This window comes from Pseudozyma flocculosa (genome assembly GCF_000417875.1).
Source record: "Pseudozyma flocculosa PF-1 unplaced genomic scaffold scaffold00005, whole genome shotgun sequence".
NCBI classification, from domain to species: domain Eukaryota; kingdom Fungi; phylum Basidiomycota; class Ustilaginomycetes; order Ustilaginales; family Ustilaginaceae; genus Pseudozyma; species Pseudozyma flocculosa.
In genome coordinates this window covers 503,040-523,646 of record NW_006920873.1, presented here as the reverse complement: position 1 = coordinate 523,646, position 20,607 = coordinate 503,040, and the positions used below count along the sequence as shown (strand labels likewise).

Genomic DNA, 20,607 nt, shown 5'->3' with positions numbered 1-20,607 from the left:
GCGGCAACGACGGCCTCGCGCTTCGTCGAGACCGACGACGACGAGGGAGGCGTCAAGAAGCTCAGCTTTGCCAAGGTGTCGCAGAATGCGTCGAGACGCGCGGCGGCGGGCTTCTTCTTCGAGATGCTGGTGCTGGGCACCAAGGACTGCGTCAAGCTGCAGCAGCACGAGGAGTACGGCGACATCAAGGTGCTCGCCAAGCCCAAGCTCTGGCAGACGGCGGCGGGCAGCGTCAGGGCCTAGTCGCCGGTCGACCTCGTCGTGCCATCCTGGGTCGTCGACGTCGACACCACTGTTTGCTCATCCTCCCCACCGGCTTCGAATCCTTGTTGTTGTTCTTCTTGTTGTAAAGTAGCATGCTCGACCATCCCCTCCCGTGCGCCTCGGTCGCTTTCCCACCTCGTCTTATCCGGCGACCCATCGCAATGCCGAATGCATCCTATGCGCCTGTCTCGAAGCCGACGCATCGAACGATGAGCCGCCCTTTCGTCGCTGCTACTACTCCTGCTCCGCCTTTGCCTCGCCTGCTGTGGCACTTCCTCGAGGCCTTAGACCGTCTCTGACCTGTTCCTCGCGTCCCGAGGCCTTGAGGGCGCCGACAGCGGGCGTGGCGGGCGTCGTCGGCTTGCCTGCCTTAACCTTGTCCTTTTCGCCGCCCTCGTCCTGGTCGTCCTTTGGATCGACGACTTGGCCAAACTCGTTCCTCCTCGTCGGATCGATTCCGTAGATCCAACGTTGGTAGACTGCCACCACCGCCGCCGTGCATCGGAGATCCAGAGCGGGTGGGTAGAACGATTAGCATCCCCACAGCCAAAAAAGGCCAGACAGCGCCGCGCCACCGCGGGAAGAGAGAGAGAGAGGGAGGGTGGGAAGGGCGGCCCGCGACTCACGGAAGATGAAAAAGACAATGTCGTCGCGGAAGCAGGCGAGGCGGTGGAGCGTGGGCATCTTGATGCAGAAGGCGAAGAGGTCGTCGACAAACGTGCCCAGGATCTTGTACACAAACGTCTTGGTGTTCATGCCCGCCGTGCTCTTGAGCTTGTAGTTGACAATCAGCTGCGGCACCAGCGACACGAAGCCGAAGGCGTACACGAACGACGTCGCCGTCGAGATGATGAAGGACCACCACTGTGTGGCACGCGTCGGAACGATCAGTCGTCGAGAGGATTGTTGCGTAGGGCGCCAAGGGAGACGCGGGCGGAGAGGGGAGAGGGCATGTGAGATCAGTCAGTCGGAGTCGCTACGATGGGGCGAGGATGCTGGTCCGGGTCCGGATCTCAGAGAGCGCCACGCCACGCGACGCCACGCCACCACTTACGCCTCGATGAGTCTGGTAAAGCGCCGAGTAGACGGTGTACGCCACCAGCACGGGCACCGCCACGAGGCCGACGTACTTGAACGCGAGCTTGTCGTACTCCTGCGTCCGCTTCTCCTCTTCGCTCAGCACGTGCTTGTCCGAGATCTTGAGGCGGAAGGGCACCAGCGACCCCGGCGGCGCAGCGACCAGGCCGACGGTGACGGCCTTTGTGAGCTTCCACACCTCGATCAGCACGCCCACCGCCTGGCCCGCCAGGATCATCCACGATGTCTCCTCGTTGTTGTCGAGCAGGTACAGCGTGATGATGATCTGGACCACGACGTTGGTCAGGATCGAGCCCAAGCTGACGCCCGCCAGGTTGTCCTTGTTCTTCCAGTGGCGCACGTCGGACGAAAAGGCCAGGAACTCAAACAGGCTGTGCAGCAGGCTGACAGTCACCGTCAGGGCCAGGAACCACGGGTTGGTCTCGAGGAGCATCGTCTTGAGCATGTCGATCTCGCTGCCCGTCGCGCTCGCACCCATGCCGCCACCGCCGCCGGCCCCAGAGGCCTGCTTGTCGAACGCGTCCGACACCGAGGCCAGGATCTGGAACTTGAAGAACGTCTGGTGGTAGAGGTGGATGTGCAGCCGCACCTCGCTCACCGTCTCGTTGATCGGCGTCATGTGCTCCTTGAGAAGCCAGAAGTCGTTGGGGAAGACGGTGGGGAAGCGCAGGTCAAACTGGCCCGTGGGGTCCTGCAGCTTCTCGCCCGCTCCGTCGCGCGGGACGTGGATGTATTGCCGCAGCGGCGGGGGCAGCTGCTGCAGCTGGATCTGCGGGTTGTTGTCGTCCTGGACGAGCGCCACCGACAGGTTCGTGTGCCAGTGCCCGACCAGCGGCGGCGGCGCCTTTGCATCGACGGCATCTTCGGCGGCGTCGGGCTCGCCAGCCTCGGCTTCCGAGCCGCTCTTGCTGCTGCTGCCGCCAAAGAGGTTCTTTTCCTCGCGCTTCCTCTTGAGGGGCAGCAGCCGGGTCAGGACTGGCAGACGACGAGGCCAGGAGAGAACGGGAAAGGTAGGCGGTCAGGATGTGGCATCGAGGCAGGTGTCGAAAGGGCTTCCAAGCTCGCATAGGGTGACCTAGGGCCACTCACGCTTTCGCGTACGTAGGACCGCCTTGCGCGCCGACGCCCTGTCGAGCTTGTTGAGCGCCACACCGCGCGGCGTGACGACGAGGTCGGCCCAGATGCTGCCGTTGTTGCTGCGCACCTGGTCGTCGAGCTTGAGGGTGAAGTCGACGTCGCGCGTCATGGCAAAGTCGCCGAGCCCAATGTCGGACCACTTTGCGGCCGCAATGGGTCGGAGGCTGCCACTGCCGCTGCCGCTCGCGACGCCGTTTGCGGGCGCGTAAACGACGTGGGCATCGGAGCCAGCGTCCGGACGGAAGGGGTCCTGGAGCAGCTGCGGGAAAGCGTCAAAGGGCACCGGGGGAGCGCGCTCCGTACCGCCGCCCGCGACGAGCTCCGACGACTGCGTCAAGAGGTCCTCGTGCGTCGGGGCAGGGGCCGACGAGATGTAGACGTAAAAGTCGAGAGGTGCATCCTGTGACCAGGCCGGCACGGTGGGCCTGCCGTACGCCGCCAGAGGCACCACTTCGGCTCCGGGCAGCACGGGGCTGCTCCGCGCCGGCACCGCCGACGAGGCGTCGACGACCGTCGGGTCCCCCGAAGCGACACCTTGCTGTGCGCTCGGCTGCGTCTGCGGGCCCTTCTTGCTGGCAAAGGGACCGTTGGCTGTTGACGGCACGGCGGCCGGGGGCGGCCAAGTAGATGAATGCCGGGGGCCGGGCAGGGCAAGGAGAAGAGGCCGTGTCAGAGAGGTATGCGCGACGTCTGTACACCTGCCAGCCCTTTGACGACTGACCGCTCGCCGAGCGCAATGCCGCCAGCTGCAACTACTCACGTCCCATGACAAACTGGACTCCAAGGTACATGATCGCGGCCCGACCGAGCGTCCACTTCCAGTCGGTGGCTGGTGGTGCATCGGGCTGGGCGGGTGCGCCGCCAGCTGCGGCGGCTGCGGCTTGGGATGCCGGCATATCGACCGACTGGCTCCTGCTGCCGGTCTGAAAAGAGAGGAGAAAGATTCCGAGCCGTCACGAACAGGACGCTGCAACGGTGAAGAGGGTGTGCGAGGGAGCGAGGAAGGTGGAAGTCGGTGGAGATGGAGCGAGCGAGGTGCCACCAAGGTGCTGGCTGCCGCCTGCCTGCCAGCTGGTGAGGTGGAGAAGACCTCGCCCGGTCCACCACGTTCTGAGCCCGATCGAGGCCACGACCCGATGCCCCGCAATCCGGCCTTGGCCTGGCAGGCGTGCCCTGCGGAGCCGTCCCTTTGTCCTAGGTGGAGCCAGCGGCGGGCCGGGTTGGGCCGCGGCAACGCCTGTGGGGACAGGTTATGCTCTCGCAACGTGCCCCGCCACCCTATCCTGGCCTAGCCCAGCGTCGCCTTGCCCTAGGCCTGCTGACTCTCCGCTCGAGCCATACATGCGATGTGCACGTCGATATCGCGCGCCCGTCAGCCCGCCCGGCTCGGCTTTGGTTGGTATCTCGCCAGCCCTAGCCTCGGCCTCCTGTTCGGGGCCAGGACGGGGCAAGGGTTGGTGGTGCCACACGTCCTGGAGCGACGACGTCGAGCGCCCTCCACGCCGAAAAGCAAGCCACGCCGCGCTGCACGGCCTGCCCAGAGGGAAAACGGAAGGCTAGGGTTTATGCATCGGCTCAGAAAAAGTTCGGCCTTTCCCGAAGGCGACGCCGGCGGCGGCGGCGGGCTGTCACCGCCCTCATCGCCCTCGCCGACCTCCGGCCTCGTCGAGTTCAGTTTCGGACGGAGGGAGCGGGCGAGATAGATGGCTACGGCAGGACCATCGCCATGGCGTGTTCACCACGAGAGGGGCCGGGAAGAGAGGAGGCAGGCGGGGGTCGGGGCGCTTCGGTCTCGCCCGGTCGCGTGGCTCGGAAAAGGGCCGAAGGGCGAAACAGAGCAAGACGTACTCTGGCTGGCTGGCAAACCGCAAGGCATGCTGCTGCCATGAATCATCCCTCCGAGAGTGGGGCCATCGAGTCCCAAAATAACGAGGCTCACCTTGTTCACAGCGAGCAGCAAGCAAGCAAGCAGGTTGCCGAACCCTGACTGGCCGGCGCAGCGTCGAGGTCGAGGCCGAGGGGGACGGAGGCAGGCGAAGCCATGGGGTGCTCGCCTCGCGGATCGCCCGACGCTTTCCTCTCGACCACCACCACCGACACCGCCGCCAGACATACCCTAGCCTGTTTGGCCCCGTCGCCGCCGTTCTCGCAGGCCACCTGCCCGCATCACGCCACCGAGCGTCCACGGTCTGCCGGGGCTAGGGTAGGAAGAGCAACCTTTCAAGAGGTCGACATCACCGCCACTGCCACTGTCTCTATCCTCGATCCTCGATCTTCGGCCATCGCTGTTCGACCATCGCGTGCTCCTGGCTGCGGAATCACCGACGCAGCGCTGCTCCCTGACCACCCCAGCGACGCCCTCCCCGACATAGACGCTCGACGCTCGAGCGAATTGAGATCGCCTTGCCCGCCTGGTGCACTCTATCAGCGGCACGGCACGCCTCGGCATTCGAGCTAGACGCCTGCTGCTGCCTTCTCCCACTCGGATCGGACAACGCCGCAACCTCGTCCTTCCCAATTGCACGCTCGGAACTGCCCCCGGAAACCCTTCTTGCCACCGCTTCTCAAGCTCGCGACGTCCTACAGTCGAGCTCGGCTTGCTTCGGCTCCTAGTCGAGCTCCGCCCCTCACGTTGCCTCACACCCAAGAGCCGACCGGCTGATCCGCGCGGCACCTGAACGACCATCCATGTCTCCCGCCGCCGTATCAATCGCGCAGCTCGAGCCCGTCGTCTACCTTCGAGGCCAGTCGGCAGCCGGCGAAGATGCCCGCGGCCGGAGGAGGCCCATCAACGTCGATGCCCCGCCCTCGCAACTGAGGGGGCTGATCACCGTCTACCTCCCGAAGCCGTGCAAGGTGCGCGAGATCTCGGTCAGCCTCACGGGTACCGCTCGGACCGACTGGCCCGAGGGCATCGGTCCCAACCGCCTCGAGCTGGTCGAGGAGGTGACCATCTTCAAGCAGACCACCACTCTCTTTGACGCCAAGGTCGAAGGATCCGTGCCCGGCAGGCGGAGGAGCAACTCGGTGGGACCCGGCATCGGTCTCAACGACGAGTTCGACTGGGACTCGGCCGCCGCAGCCTCGGCGGGTGTGTCCGGTGGACAGCAGCGGGATCCGAGCACCGCAGGCGCGAGCAGTTCCTCGCGCAGCCCCGCTGCTGCTCGCAAAGAGGAGACGACAAATACTGGCAGCAACCTGGCCCGCCAACTGGCAGGTGCCGCTGCCAAGGCGGGCACTGCTATCATCCCGCCGACGCTGCGTCCCGACCTGAACGCTTCAAAATCCAAAGGTGCCGCGACCAAGGCCCCGGCTCGTCCGGCTCTCAATCGGACTGGGTCAGGCACCGCCTCGTGGGCGGACCAGGGCAATGCCGCCTCCGGAGCGTCGAGCCGCTCGCCGCCGCTCCAGCCTCCGAGCCCCCTCGCGAGTTCCGCGACCCCTCGCGCCCCTCAGGAGGGTCTGGGAAGCTTTTCCGAACTCTTCGCTCGGAGAGACTTGCAGAGCCCCGCTCGCGAAGGCTTTCCAGCGGCGTCTCCACCGAATGGTGCAGTGGCGACCTCAGCGCAGCGCTGGAGCGCCTACCTCGAACCGCCCAGTAGCGATCGGCCGCCAGGCTACGCGCCGCGGTCGGCACCGCTGTTTGACTACGACGGCTGGCCTTCGACGACAACAGTCGACGAGTTGCCCAACGCAACCTCGCCATCGAGCGAGATCGGATCGCCGGTATGGATGCCCACTTCGTCCGCCCCTTGGACCGAGGGCGGCTCAGGCTCTCGAGACGCCTATCCCGCCGCTTCGCGGGACTCGACGGCTCCATCCTCGCCGACCATGTCGCGGACGCCTTCGGCCGCGCCAGGAAGGAGCATCCTCACTGGCCAGACCCTCTCGCCGCGCGCAAAGGAGCAGACGGTGCGGTTCGACCACCCTCCTCCCCCTCTTGGCCCTGCCGCGGGCCCTTCCTCGGCCGCTGCAACGGCTACGTCGGTGTCGACTGCCGCATCGGCATCTTCGCTGGTCCCGGGTCCGCAGTCGACTCCGAGCCCGGTCCGCAGCTCGCCGGCGTCTCGGCGCAACTCGGCAGAGGTGTCGGAGCGCGACAAGACTTCGGTCTCGAGCAAGCTCAAGCAGGCCAGCAAGGGTGCGGGCGAGCCGGGCAAGGGCAAAAAGTCTGGGCTCAAGGGTCTCATCGGCGGGCTGCTCAAGGAGCACGAGCCCAAGGCCGAGGAGGACGTCGGCGCGGCGGCCGAGTCCAAGGAGTTCAAGAAGGGCACCTACACCTTTCCCGTCTGCATCTCGCTCCCCTCGAATCTGCCGCCGACGCTGCATGCCGACTTTGGCTTTACCAAGTACGTCCTCAAGGCCGTCGTGTACCGCTCCGGCGCTCTGACCCCGAATCTGGTTGCCGAAAGGGAGATCAAACTGATCCACGCGCCCGACGAGGACGCTCTCGACGAGACCGACTCGATCGTCGTCGAGCGGACGTGGGAGGACGTGCTGTCGTACATGGTCGTGTTCAGCGGCAAGAGCTTTCCCTTTGGACGCAAGATCCCGCTCTGGCTGAAGTTTGTGCCGCAGGGCAAGGTGCGGATCCACAAGATCACGGCGATGCTCGAGGAGCGGACAGACTACTTTGCAAAGGGCCGGCGCGTGGCGCGCCACGAGGTGCCGCGCAAGTGGACGCTGCTCAAGGTGGCCAACGAAGGCTCGGGCGAGCCGCTGCTGCCCATCATGTCGGACTCGGCCGAGGCGCTGCAGCGCAGCCCGCTCGCCGCCCTCGCCGAGGCTGCGGCGGGCGACGACCCGGACTCGGAGGCGCTGCCGTCGATCATGGACCCGCACGGGCCCTGGGAGCTGGCGGCCGACCTCGACCTGCCGGACCACTCGACGACGCGCATCAACCTCAGCACCAACCACGCCAAGTCCAACATCGCGGTCCACCACCTGGTCCGCGTCATGATCCGCGTCGAAAAGCCCGACGGGGTCGCCGACGGGACGCAGGCGGCGGCGGCGCCGGTCAAGGACGACCGCAAGCACAAGCTGTACGACATCATCATCGAGGCGCCCATCACGCTGACGTCGGTGCACACGGCCGACGAGTGGATGAACCTGCCCAACTACTGGAGCCTGACGCCGGACGACGCGGGCCCAGACCCGCTCGATGCCGCGGCGGCGCAGCCCGACGTGCCAAGCCGGCGTCCGCTCGCGAGCCCGCCCGGCGTGCCGCGCGCCATTCCGCGTCCCTCGATGCCCTCGCCCGTCAACAGCGGCAGCGGCCGACTGGGTCCCAGCCTGGGCATTGGCGGTCGACCGCCCTCGCCCCTGTCTCACCGTTCGGCACCAGCTCGCGATCGCAGCGATCCGAGCGCGGGCGCCGCGACGCCGCAACGGCTGTCGCAGCGCTGGCTGGCGCTCAGCTCGACGGTGGGCGACTCTGTGTCCCGCGTGGCAGGTCCGAATGCAGTCGGGGTCGAAGGCAGGCCAGTTGTCATGCCGACTCGGCGTCCGCACGCACGCGAGGTCGGCAACGCAGCGGGCACGACGAGGGCTCGCGACCCACCGCCGCCGGCGTACGAGGCCGAGGCGCGCCAGGGCGAAGCAGTGATTGCATCGACTCGGCTGGCCGATGCCCCGTCGTCCAGCGACGCAGCCGCCGCGGCATCCTCGGCCCAGGGTGCCGGTGCCGGTGCTGGTGCGAGTGCTGCAGCCGCCGTCCATTGATCCGCCGGACTCGTCGTTCGCCAAGAGGGCAGCAGCGCGAGTTGACCACGCCTGGATTTGGGTCCGTTCCGCGGCAAAGGGAGAAGAGGTTTCTTGTAGAGGCAGAAGCAGGTCTAATCAGCAAGCAAGGTGCTTGCAATGTCACCCGTCATTGTCAGATTTGGTCGTCGAGGCCGCAGAGGCTAGCAGGCGTCGGAGAGTAGAGGACGGAGGCATGCACGTCTGCAACGCCTGCAGCAGGGGAGGCGTCCGAGGTTGTGACGCTCACGATTGAGCGGGTGGACGACGTGATTGGGTTGCGGGCTGCGCGAGACGCGCATCGGTCGTGGGCAAGCCCGCGTGGCTGTGCAGCTGCGCATGTGTGATTGAGGCTATGCGCATAGGTTGCCAAAGGAGAGGGTGGGGACCAGCGGCTGCTACTGGAAGCCGCGGAAGATGCCGTCTTGTCCGCAGGCATCTTGGAACTGGGAGGGCGGGAAAGCATCAATCGGGGTGCGGAGGAGATCGTCAGAATCGGTCTGGCATGGTGACAGGCGCAGCGGCGGCTGTTTTCACCTCTTCGAGATCCATGTTGGCAATGGGGATGTTGCATGCCTGCGCGTGGCGGTACGGGCGATGGCAGAAGGCAGATGGCAGATGGCAGATGGCAGAAGGAGGGTGAAGGAGGAGGGTCATTCTCGAGGTGTCAGAGGATACCTGATACGTCGTGGTGCCTCGCTGAACTGGGCATGGTGGCGCTGCCACTCACGGGATCGAGGACCATGGGCGCGGTGCACTTGAGCTGACCCTGAACGTCTCCCTTTTCACTGAGCTCGTAAAAGACGACGACGGATGGATTGGCATTGGCCTCGTGGCCGGCGACGACAAAGTGGCTGGCGTCCCACTGTGTGCCGCGCGAGGTGTCGGCGCTCCTCTGGCGCAGGTCGGCGAGGACGTCGTCGAGGCTCGACAGCTTGTCGTGGCTGGCCAGCTCGATGAAGTCGTAGAGCGGGCACTGTTCGCGCGGGCCCTCGCCGCTGTTGGTCTCGTCGATGGTGTCCGAGGTGCGGATCTCGTCGAGCACCGCCTGGGGAGCCTTTTGGCAGGCGGCGAGGACGTAGAATGCGATCTGCTCCTTCATCCTGGCGAGGCAAAGGGCTGAGGGAAGGGGTGGCGAGTGGGGTCGGCGGCGGGAAACGTTTAGATGAGCGTGGTGTGAGCGATAGGGCGAGTCCAGTCCAGACCGATCGAAGCGTAGCCGGCCACTCACAGCGTAGAGGAAGTGGCAGGAACCTTTGTCGAAGGAAGTCGTTGAGAAAGAGTGAAAGCGCGCCGCGCCGCGCCGCACCGCCTTCTTGACTTGGCTGAGGTCGAGGAGCGGCGGAACGGTGCGGCCCGAGCGTTGGCCAGTAGCAGAGTAGTGGAGGCGACAACGTGCCACTGCTCTTGCGTCGTTCGATCTGCCGGCCGAAAAGAGCCCCCCCTCGACCGCCACCGCCACCGCCACCGCCGCACTACCATCACCACCAACAACCGCCCCTTGGTCAACCCTCATCAACATGCCAGGCAAACAGTCTATGCCATACCAGGCTTCTTTGGGACCAGCACTTGGGATGTGATGCCTCCCTTTGACACCTCGCTGCTACGTCAGCCTGCGCACCACGGACGACTACTGGACTGACACCAGTGACCAAGCCCAGCACCGCCTTGGTCGTGGCCTCAGCATCGCCACTGCTGGCCTGAAGACGCTACACAGCTGCGGTAGGTAAGTACCCCGGCCATTTTATCGCGATGCTGACTTGCTCGCTCTTAGTGCGTGCGCAGTCGCGACAAGCCGCCATCTCGACTGCTATTCTTGTTCGCAGGCCCTCAGCGTCGCGCAGACGGGCGTCACCGCCATCATTGCAACAGGATCGGGCAGGTCACCTACAGCACTGTATCGACGCAGCGCTCTGTTTTAACCTCTTCCTGCAGCATGCCTGGCCATGGCTGATTGCCTACAGTCTGTGATTGACGCATCAGCGAGATGCAACGACCACGGACAGCCACGGAAGCCAGGCCACCGGCACGCCGCCCTGCCAGCCCGCGCCTCCCTCGATCTGTTTGCTGAGTCTTGCACAACGACCCGTGGCATCTACCTACGGTAGACAATGCGGCAACCTCGCATCCGCCGTCCTCCTCCTGGGTGGATGCTGCAAGGCCACGACGTAGGTGGAAGTTGAACATGCGCGGAAGCAGCTGGCGTGTACGGCAGGCAGGCCACGATTCGCCACCGCTCGGCGACCGTCCGACGCGACATTTCACCGCCAACATCGCGCACCACTCCGTCACACCCAGCGCAGTGCTACCGGCAGACCTTCGCACGCCCGCCCGACTGATCGTCGGCGTGATGGGCCGATGCATCCTTCCACCCGCTCCGTCCCGTCACTGCGGCTCACACGCCGACGCGAGAGCCGGACACTGCATCGCAACGGACCGCCAAGCCAAGGACGCCAGCCGGCTGCGAGGTCGGATGGCTTGAGCATCCGCCTCGCCCCGACCGATGCGCTCATACAGTACTGGATCCGTAGCTGGGCCTTCGTGCTTGCGCCTCGACGACGACGACGATCCAACCTGCCAAGGTTTAGCCGATCCCATGGATCTAGATCCTGCATGCTCGAGATGCCATCACCGTCCCGACGTCGAGCCCACGGTGATGCTGGCTCAAGGCAGTGTGGTGGGATGACCCCGACCGCTGCAGCTAGGCAAGCAAGAGCATGTGCTCTGCCCTCACTGCCCTCGAAGAACAGGCAGCTCCTGCCCCCCTCTCGCGACTTTCCTTTATCATCTTGGCCTCCCTCGTCCCTCCCGTTTCCTTCCTTTCCCTCCATACGCTGCGCGGCATCAACCACCACCGACCTCGACGGTTCCCTCCCTTTCCGACGCCCTTCAAGACTGGTTCTGGGGTTGCCATCTTCTCTTCTCCGTTTGCTTTCCTTCTCTCTTGGCCTGCCGACCTTGCACTTTCCTTTCGAGCCAAGTCCCTTTTCCTTTCTCAAGAGGCCGGTCGTAAGTCTCACCGGCGGCTAGGGAGCGAGAAGGCCGATCGATGCGTCTGGCCATCTGACTGACCGCCTCTCCATCCATTCCTCCGTTTCGGCCATCGCAGCTCAAGCTCTCGTCCACGAAAAACACATTCCTTCTTCGTTTGCTCCTCGTTTTCCTTATTCCTCGTGGACGGAGCTCCTCACCCTTTCAAATCGGAGAAGAGAGGCATCGGAAAGACCGTCGTAGATTCAGTGGTGAGCAGACGTTGCGCTGCACACGGATTCGGTGCGACCATGACCGCTCACAGTCCGACGCTGTCACGGCTTCTATTGCTGCCTTCGCCGTCACCGCCGCTGCCGCTGCCGCTGTCGCTACAGGATCGAGCCGCGTCCAGCCCATCAAGAAGACCCCTGCAAGACCGCGTCCGCGCAAGACTTCGCGATCAATACCGACGATGATGCAGATGTCGGCCCGCCTGCTGGCGTTTCTGCTGCTGCTGATCTACATCGGAGCGATCGACGTACGCAACGCGATCAGAGGGCAGGACGGCGACGATGCCCTGGCACCGGTCGGCTTCCCCCCATCGGCGGCTGCGCTGCCGGTGGCGCGGGCCACGTCCAAGAAGAAGCCAGCCAAGCCGAGGGTCGGCGTCGTCATCAAAAAGGGGAAGAAGCTCATGGCCAAGGTCAACTCGCCCTCGAGCGGCGGCGACGGGAGCGCTGGCGAGTCGAGCTCCAGAACGCCTCAGAGCGCGGCCAAGTCCGATCCGGCGTCCTCGTTCTCGGACACGCCGGGGAGGGTGGGCATGACTTTGCAGCTCAAGCGGCTCGAGAACCCCAATGGCGGCGATCCACTGATGGTGAGCGGTCCGGAGCGACTCGCATGACGGCGTTGCGACGGGTCCGTCCGACCGGCGTCGCTGATCCCTAGCCTTCTTCGCTTTCGCGACGCGCCCTCTGCCTTCTCCTCCCGCCTCTTGCCTCCCACCTCCTGCCCCGCCAGCTCTACCAACATCACATCAACCGCGCCAACGCCAAGCTGGCGTCGATGTTCAAGCGGGCTCCCGTCAGCCCGGAGCAGATGCAGAAGGCGCTCGCGAAGAGAAGGCTGAGCGTTCTAGCCCGACGCTCCATAGGCCTCGAAGCTCGAGCCGTCCCTGTGTCTGCCTCCGTGTTGTCATACCCGCCATCGCGGCGTTCTGGCCTCGCGCCCGCCCAAGCCTCGCTGGCCGTCGGTCAGCGCCACGTCAATCCTCGCCTCGGGTACACCAAGAACGCCAAGACGGGCCTCGCTGCCCAGAAGCGCTTGCTCGGTGGTCTGCTGGACGGCATCCTTGGAACGGGAGGTTCTGACTCGACCACTCAGACCGCCGCTCCCGCTCCAGTTGCCCCCTCGGCCACCCCGACAGCATCTACTTCGCCGACGCCTTCGACCACCTCAGCGGCTACCGCAGCGGCATCGGTCGCGCCCGCGGTCGCGGCGGTCGCGTCAGAAGATGCGGAGACTGGATTCCCCGAGTCTGATCTGACCGCCTCGACCGCTGCGGACCTCTTCAAGGCCGAGGACCCCACCGCTGCGCAGAGCCTCGGGCTCGACATTGAAGCCAACGACATTGGCTACGTTGTCACGGTCGAGATTGGCAGCGAGAAGCTGCCCTTCCGGATGCTGGTCGACTCGGGCTCAGCCGATACCTGGGTCCCGAGCACGTCGTGCACCGAGTGCAGCGACTCGCACCAGCGCCTGGGCACGTCGACGTCGACGACGTTCCGCGAGATTGACACCAAGTTCTCGATCGTCTATGGCACGGGCGACGTGCAGGGCAAGCTGGCCGAGGACAGCCTGACGGTGGCCGGCATGACGCTGCCGCAGCACACGTTTGGGCTGGCCGAAAAGGAGTCGGACGACTTTAGCGGCGACGACGTGCCGTTCGAGGGCCTGATTGGGCTGGCCAAGACGGAGTTGAGCAACGCGGGCGTGCCGACGCCCATCGATGCGCTCTACAAGGCCGGGCTGGTCGACGTGCCCGTCATGGGCTACCACCTCGGCCGCGTCTCGGACGGGTACAACGACGGCGAGGTGACCTTTGGCGGCGTGGACCCGTTCAAGTTTGAAGGCTCGCTCACCGAGGTCGACAACGTCTCGACCGAGGGCTTCTGGGAGGCGCCGATCGACCGGATCAGTTTCGGTGGAAAGGATCTGGGAATGGACGGAAGGACCGCCATCCTGGATACCGGAACCTCGTTGATCGTGGCGCCCCAGAGCGACGCCGATGCGCTCCACGCCGCCATCGAGGGCAGCAAGCCCGATGGTCAGGGCGGCTACACCATCCCGTGCACGACGACGGCGTCCGTGTCGCTGACGTTTGGCGGCCGCGAGTTTGGCATCGACCCGCGCGACCTCATCTTCCTGCCCGTCGACGCCGACGACCTGCTGGGCGACTGCGTCAGCGCCGTCTCGGCCGGCGACGTCGGCGGCAAAAACGAGTGGCTCGTCGGCGCCGCGTTCCTCAAGAACGTCTACTTTGCCACCAACGCAAAGACCAACACCATCGGCCTCGCCCCGATCTCGCAGCGCAACGCCACGGCCTCGTCGTAGCCTGCCCTGCCTTGCCTAGCCAGCCCCCGCTTCTCGCTGTCGATTGTGAATCGTACGGTAGATGAGGCAATGCAGCCCACCCACCCAGCCAGCCAGCCAGCCAGCCAGCCCAGCCAGGCAAGGGCTTCCCACCCCCCGCTCTCCAGTCTTGAACGTGAAAGCCTGCTCGACTCTCGCCTGTCGTCGGATCACCTCGGACGCTTTGATGCACGCACGATGTGATATCATCGCAAGCAAGCGGTGTCGTGACGGCCGCGTGAAAGCAAACGAGATGCTTGGCAGGTGGCTGCCCTGGTCTAGTCTAGCTCATCACTTTGGCCATGCCCGTGGAGCGAAGGCCAGGCCAGGCGACCGTCCAGACGTCCCGACTCCGTAGCAATAAGCAGCCCAAGACCCCCCCCCCCCCCCCCACCCTTACCCCTACCCGGAAGTGCGGCAGCGTGCTGTTACCCCGCACTTTAGTGCATCGTCGACGAGGTGCAGCGAGAACGGGCGTACAGCTGGGCGTACGTCTGGCTCTCGGTTCAGCATCTCTACGTCGGAGGATGTCGATCGTACTGTACGACCAGGGATGCGATGGCCTCGCTAGAGAGCCATGCAAAAGGCCGACGGAACACCGTCGTTCGAGTCGAACAGCCGGGCGTAGATGGAGAGGTTTCTTTGATGGCACTCGACTCTAAAGACGCATGGACGCAGCCTCTCGTCAAGAAGGCGAGGAGACAAGCTGGGAACCGGCGGTGCGGAGCAGTGCGGGGTGCGAAAGTGCGGGGTGCGGGGGAAAGAAGACTCGGTCGAATACGCGACGAGGTCGGCGAGTTCTTTGCCTTCCGCGCTCTGGTGCATGCATGTGAATGTCTATTCTTCCGACGGGAGAAAAGAGAAAGAGAAGAGTCGGGAAGATCAACAGCCAGCATGCGGCGGTTCCTACCAGTACACTGTACCGCCTCGCTCGGAGTTGAGGATCGCTTCGACGTCACCGCCACCTTCACTTGCTTCGTTCGCGTTCGCGGGATGAGGGGCTTGCAGAAAGACAAGCTCGCCAAGGACCATTGAACGAAGTCTGCCGAGCCGCCACCATTATCCTTCTCTCGGTAGCGGACCGGTCGGAGTTTGATAGCGTTTGTCCTTCTGGCACAGGGTGGAAGACGAGTTGGTGCGGGACGAGTCGACGCAAAGCGTCGTACCCCCAGCTTACGCCGCTCGTTCGCGATACCATTACTCTGGGTGCATGCTTCAGACGCTCGCTACTGTAGAGGGATAGAGAACAAGTGGACGGTCATGTCAATGGACCTCGCGATCCTCGTAGACCTCAAGGCCGACCACGAGCTGTCCAAGGTCCGCATGCATGTTCGTTGGGACTCTCTAGCGCCTCGACCCGGGCTCACCCATAAGTTACCCTTTCTGCCTCGCTGGTCGACGTGCCGAGCTTTCCCACCGCCTCCTCGGCTCACTGGCCAGTTGGTGCAAAGCGGCATCCAGCAACGAGACCTTTGACGTCAGCGGCGGGATGCAGATCAATGAATGGTTCTGTTTCAGTCAGGACGGACAGTAAGGATGCGGTGTGGTACAGCTGTAGGGGGCTGTTGGGGTTCAAGAGAGCGTAGTATACAGAATGAGCGGCTGCACCGACGGAGCGGGAGGGCGACAAGACAGGATTGCAATGCGGCATCGAGAGATTGTGGGCTCGAGTCAGGACTCGAAGAGGTAGCGCGGCGCGGCGCTCTAGGAGGCAACGAGAGGACGAGGACGAGTGACGGAACGATACAGCAGCAGAGAAACAGCGGGACGCGGCCCATCTAGGCAAGGCTACTTGCGGTAGGCGTCGTCGAACGAGCCTCGCGACGTCTTGCTGTCTTCGTCGACGTCGGAATGTGCCACCGTGGGTCCCTCTGAGTCATAGGTGTCGGCGAATCGGACGGCGTGCGCCGCGACGAACGACGAGCAGCCCTGCAAGTCGGACTGGCCCGGGTACGGGTATGCGTCGTTTGCCGTCGACCGGGGCTCCTTTTCCCTGGTCTGGCACCAACCTGGCGAGACTGGGCCGTCGTCGAGCGTGCTGGGCTTGTGCCGAAGCGTGGGGCTGGTCGAATCGAAGCCCATCTCGACGATCGAAAGGTTTTCGTCGCCGGCATGCCGACCGGCCTTGTCCTTGGCCGGCTTGGTCTCCTCGATGTCGATCTGGGAGCGGATGAAGTCGGGCAGCGGCAGCTCCTCGATAAAGAAGCACGAGATGAAGCCGATCAGGCCGAGGGGCAGGAAGAGCCACATGGCGTCCTGCAGGCCGTCGGCAAAGATGCGGCGGATGGGCTCTCGGATGGGCTCTGGAAGGTGCTTAATCTCCTCGACGAAGCCGAGCGCGGTGCGTCCCGTCAGGCCGAATTGAGCCGCCTCGGGGACTTTCTCGAGGTTCCTGGCCACCGACGACGTAAAGATGGTGGTGGCGACGGCGATGCCCCAGATGGAGCCGAAGCTGCGGCAAAAGGCGTACGTTGCCGTGGCAAGCTCGAGCTCCGAGTCGGGCAGGGAAGCCTGGATCGGCGGCAGGGTGATGGCGAACAGCGTTCCCACGCCGACGCCAGCAAGGCACTCGGAAGCGTAGAGCTCCCATGTGGGCGTGTCGACCTGGTACCGGGTCAGCCAGCCCCCGCCGATGCAGATGATGGCCCAGCCGATGAAGAGGCTGCTCTTGTACTTGCCCGTCACCGCCATGGCGATGCCGGCGATGATGGCAAAGGGAGCTCCCGGCGCCGTCGCCGGGAAGGTGTTGATGGCCGAGCGCAGCGGGCTGTCGTCCTTGATCGCCTGGAAGAAGATGGGCAGGATGTAGATGGCGCCATAGGTGACGATGCCGTGGACAAAGGTCTGGAAGAACGCAGAGGCCGCCGTCCTGTTGCTGAAGAGCCTGAGCGGCAGGATGGGCGCGCGGCACAACGGGTTCGGGATGAACTCGACGGCCAGGAAGACGAAGAAGCCAACAACTCCCAGCGCGAGCGGCAGCCAGACTTCCCAGTCGCTCCAGGGACGCGTGATGCCGCCGTCGGTGGTGCCGACGAGGATGCCAACGACGGAGCCAAACAGGATCGTGTTGCCAAAGAGGTCCATCCGCTCGAACTTTTCGCGCATCGTCATCTTGGGCGTCGTTAGCTTCATGAAGGGGACAATCATGAGCAGCGAGACAAAGCCAATCGGGAGGCTGCAGGGAGCGTACGGCGCGACGTTTGGGGAGAAGAGAAGGATCGTCAGCCTCTGTGCTGCCTGCCACGATCCAGAAGCTTCACAGCCTCTCTTGCTCTCCGGTGGAAAGGGTGGCGGCCACTCACTTAATCCAAAAGATCCACCTCCAGTTCGAGGAGCTGAAGATGCCGCCCAGGACGGGCGCGACGAACGAAGCGACGGCAAAGACGAGGCCGACGAGACCGACGAAGAAGCCACGCTCTTTGAGCGTCGTCAGGTCCGACGCGATGATCTCGCAGAGAGCCTGGATGCCGCCGCCCCCGAGGCCCTGAAGGCCCCGTGCGACGGCCAGCCCGAACATGCTCGGCGCCAGCGCGCAGCCGACGCTGCCGGCGAGGAAGATCAAGACGGCGAGGGTGATGCTCCAGCGCCGGCCAGCGACGCAGGACAGACCGCCAAAGGCGGGCTGTGAGGCCGTCATCGTCAAGAGGTAGGACGAAGTGATCCACGTCCCGGAAATGTCGGAGACGGGCAGGTCGCGTACGATGCCAGGTAGCGCCGTCGAGATCATAGTCTGTCATCACGGGGGGATCGGTGGCGGGGGCGTGGAAAGTCGGAGCGAGGGCGCGTAGCGTCAGTCTGTGTGCTCTCCTGCCTTCAGAACATGGGCTGCCACGGTCGCTCACCATGTCGAGTGCTGCCGTATCGTCCCAAGGGCCGCCGCGGGAGGAGAGGGGGTAATGGTGCTTCTAGGTCAGCGATGCTACTTTCGTGCCGCCACCCTGTCGCCGTGACAGATATCATCAGCATGCCGCTCCGCTCACCTGTGAGGATGCAGACGACCATCAGCGAACCAAAGATCATCCAGAATCTCCAGTCCTTCTTCCGGCCACCGTTGTGTGCACCGTCGGCTGACGCCAGCGTCGCGGTGCTCGAGGTGTTGAAGCCGCTCTGCGCGGCTGCGCTCCTTGGCGTATCCATCTTGGGACCGGTTCCCCTTGTGAGTTGCGTGAGCGGGTATGTGCTGTGTCCGAGAGCGGACGAGGTGACTTCGCGGAAGGTGGTGTCGGAAAGGGCTGGCGAGTGGGGGGCGAGGTGGACGTTTTGGAAGTGGTCGTCGGTGTTTTGAGAGAAGCTGGTTCCGGGGCGTGGCGTAGGCTGGTAGAGCTCATAGGACGCTGTGCCGACGGCGATGCTATAGCCTGCCTGGCCGGGTGAACCGCAGAGAATGGCTTCGCTGGCGGGCTGGCGATATGGCTCGACGCCGACAAACGACGAGCCGGCCTCCTCTGCAGCGACGACGGTGCTCGTTGAATCGTCAAACGACTTGTGCAGTGACTGGATGAGCGTGGCATCGCTGCGCATCGACTGATCCGAGTCAAAGATTCCCTCAGCCTGGCGTGAGCCGCCCTTGGCATTGTTCGCCAAGCCGTCCTGGTCGCGCCGGTTGGATTCTCCCATGGTTGAAGCCGTGCCTAGTGCAGCTTGCCGGCAGAAGAGTTGGAGAGCTGCGCAGCGTACCTGGTATTGTCCGCTACAGTAGTACGGTGCCGGTCTGGATGCAGCAGGTGCGCGGAAGGGTGTCTTTGATTGCGCCGTCGTGGTGAGCTTGGTGTTCGAGACACTGGCGTTGTGCGGATCAGACGCAGAAGCCAACGGCGACGGAAGGTTTCGGAGAGACGGCGGATCGGTGGCTAGCGGACGGAAGCGACTTCGGCAGTGGGGGCGGCAGCGGCGATGACAATGGTGTGGACTACCGTCGGCGCCGTAGGTTCTGGTCTCAGCGCAGCTGACCTCAGGGGGAGATGCTTCTGCGGTGGGGGAAGCGCAAACTGGTGACGGTCGCAGCTAGGTACGGTGACGCGCCGGGATAGGGCAGGTCCGCCCAAGGCCACTTTGGGATGGCAGCGAAAGCAGGTGGGTGGCCTGATGCCGTCAGAGGTTGGCCGAAATGGCCGACGAAGGGATAGGGATTGGTGCGGCGGCGGCTGCGTTGGTGTGAAAGGGGATGAATGGGATGGTGATGGCAAGAGGGCAGCCTGGCTTCTTGCCGCGACGGGGACCGAGCGGAACGAGGAGTAGGAGGACAGGCCGCGCTCGAAGGCAAGCGGTTTCGGCAAAAATGGAGGGCCCGAACAGGGACCGGTGCCAGACTCTTCTCGAGGATCTGCTGAGGGCGTGCGGCAGGGAGGGACAGGGGAGCGGCGGCCAGAGGCAGGAAGAGGTGGACGAGGGGGACAGATAGGGACGGGAGGGTAACCAGCGCCGGGTGGGCCTTCGTTGTATGTACATGCTGTATTGTCGGCCGCTAAAGCAATCAAGACATCAATTTGGCCCAGCGCAAATTGTCGCACTAATTGGAGCAGTGGCTCTCGAGCATCCTATGCCACCCTCCCTCTGCACAGCGACCAACGACTTCGCCGGTTCGAAGCCATCGCTGCACTCTGCGTCGGCGATGCATCCCTAGAACTGTCCGAGCGCCTTGATGTTCGTTGGACACAGTTCTCAGGCGTGGTGGGAAGTGGCACCGGCACCACCGGCCATACCTCTGTCGATGAGCCCCTCCCCTGCGGCCATCGAAGAAGACCTCGGCACTTCTTGTTGCTCGCTTCGAGGCGTTGGCAACGCGATGTATGTATGGGTACCGATGGCAAGCCTAGGGCGACCGTCTGACCGAAACTGCCGTCAGAGAATTGACCTGATCCCCGCAGGCCGTGTGCTGCTGTTGTCGTGGATGTACACGTACAGACGACAGAGTACAGAGTCCAGCACAGTCCAGCAGTCAGGTATGTTCATACAACAGGGGCAAAGGGCATCTTGGCGGCGCGAGGGCGGCAGGCTGGTTTGTGGCTATTTGGGGCTCCTCAACGCCATGATCAGCTGGTCTTGCGGGCAGGGGAGACGGAGGGGCTCTGCCTTGCGTGGCTCGCGCTGCCCCTTGCCACGGGAATAGATGCCGTAGCACGCCCTCCAGGTGCGCAGTCAGGCTCGATCTGGCCGAACAGCGCTTGGAATGGACAGGGAGAGCCTGTCTCTGGCAACCCCGCCGCGGCCAGGGGGCTCGAAGAGCGAGGGCAACGGGAAGAGGGGGGTAACTGTACGAGGCCAGGAGGACCAAGCAAGGTAAGCGGAAGGAGGAACCACGATGGATGCGCGCCACATCTCTGCTGCGCACCCGCCTGCCGTGGAACGCGACCTGCCAGGACGAGGCATCTGCAGGGTCCCCCGTGCTTTGCGTCGGCCCATGAAACTTTCACACTTTCCCCGAGCACGCAAGTCGACGCAGAAAGAAGAATAACTAAGAAAAGAGTCCGGCCACGGCCAACCCCAGGCCGTCGACTTGCATGCTCGCTTCAGCCTGGCTGGCCTGCAGGCAGGTGCTGCAGGTGGCTTGCCAGGCCTGTTTGCCCACCAGCCTCGGCACGAAAAAAAGCATGAGATCCGCGCTATCGGTATAGAAACAGGCTAGGAGCTTGTTTGCGCCTCCAACGCCAAAGGGCACTGGCCCCTCCCACCTGACCTCGCGCGGCATGCGAAGAGGGCGGCGCCAGTACGGACGCCAGACAGTGCTTTGCTCTCCGAGGGGGGAGGATTGCCTCGACGTCACCACGC

At 64.3% G+C, this 20,607-nt stretch overlaps 6 protein-coding genes across 6 annotated transcripts in view; 3 read left to right on the top strand and 3 right to left on the bottom strand.

Annotated features, from left to right (window-relative positions):
* PFL1_01993 (uncharacterized protein) overlaps positions 1 to 243 on the top strand; it is a gene marked incomplete at both ends in the record, with an annotated part of 2,312 nt that extends 2,069 nt beyond the window's left edge. Inside the window, one exon of the mRNA XM_007879504.1 lies at positions 31 to 243. Within this exon, the coding sequence (XP_007877695.1) occupies positions 31 to 243 (213 nt within the window). The remainder of the gene's footprint in view (positions 1 to 30) is intronic.
* A 255-nt stretch (positions 244 to 498) lies between these two features.
* Positions 499 to 3,395, bottom strand: PFL1_01992 (uncharacterized protein; the record flags this gene model as incomplete). Its single annotated transcript, XM_007879503.1, has 5 exons — positions 499 to 743; positions 891 to 1,128; positions 1,319 to 2,337; positions 2,452 to 3,090; positions 3,260 to 3,395. 5 exons carry the CDS (start codon positions 3,393 to 3,395, stop codon positions 499 to 501), a joined length of 2,277 nt encoding a protein of 758 aa, XP_007877694.1.
* Positions 3,396 to 5,187: 1,792 nt separating this feature from the next.
* On the top strand, positions 5,188 to 8,220 carry PFL1_01991 (uncharacterized protein; the record flags this gene model as incomplete). The annotated part of the gene is made up of 1 exon (XM_007879502.1): positions 5,188 to 8,220. One exon carries the CDS (start codon positions 5,188 to 5,190, stop codon positions 8,218 to 8,220), a length of 3,033 nt encoding a protein of 1,010 aa, XP_007877693.1.
* Positions 8,221 to 8,636: 416 nt separating this feature from the next.
* On the bottom strand, positions 8,637 to 9,340 carry PFL1_01990 (uncharacterized protein; the record flags this gene model as incomplete). The annotated part of the gene is made up of 3 exons (XM_007879501.1): positions 8,637 to 8,684; positions 8,776 to 8,814; positions 8,969 to 9,340. The coding sequence occupies 3 exons, from the start codon at positions 9,338 to 9,340 to the stop codon at positions 8,637 to 8,639; spliced, it is 459 nt and encodes a 152-aa protein (XP_007877692.1).
* A 1,256-nt stretch (positions 9,341 to 10,596) lies between these two features.
* On the top strand, positions 10,597 to 13,821 carry PFL1_01989 (uncharacterized protein; the record flags this gene model as incomplete). Its single annotated transcript, XM_007879500.1, has 4 exons — positions 10,597 to 11,247; positions 11,348 to 11,480; positions 11,604 to 12,085; positions 12,229 to 13,821. 4 exons carry the CDS (start codon positions 10,597 to 10,599, stop codon positions 13,819 to 13,821), a joined length of 2,859 nt encoding a protein of 952 aa, XP_007877691.1.
* A 1,806-nt stretch (positions 13,822 to 15,627) lies between these two features.
* PFL1_01988 (uncharacterized protein) lies at positions 15,628 to 18,456 on the bottom strand (the record flags this gene model as incomplete). Its single annotated transcript, XM_007879499.1, has 4 exons — positions 15,628 to 17,014; positions 17,142 to 17,569; positions 17,682 to 17,692; positions 17,820 to 18,456. 4 exons carry the CDS (start codon positions 18,454 to 18,456, stop codon positions 15,628 to 15,630), a joined length of 2,463 nt encoding a protein of 820 aa, XP_007877690.1.
* Between the last annotated feature and the right edge of the window lie 2,151 nt (positions 18,457 to 20,607).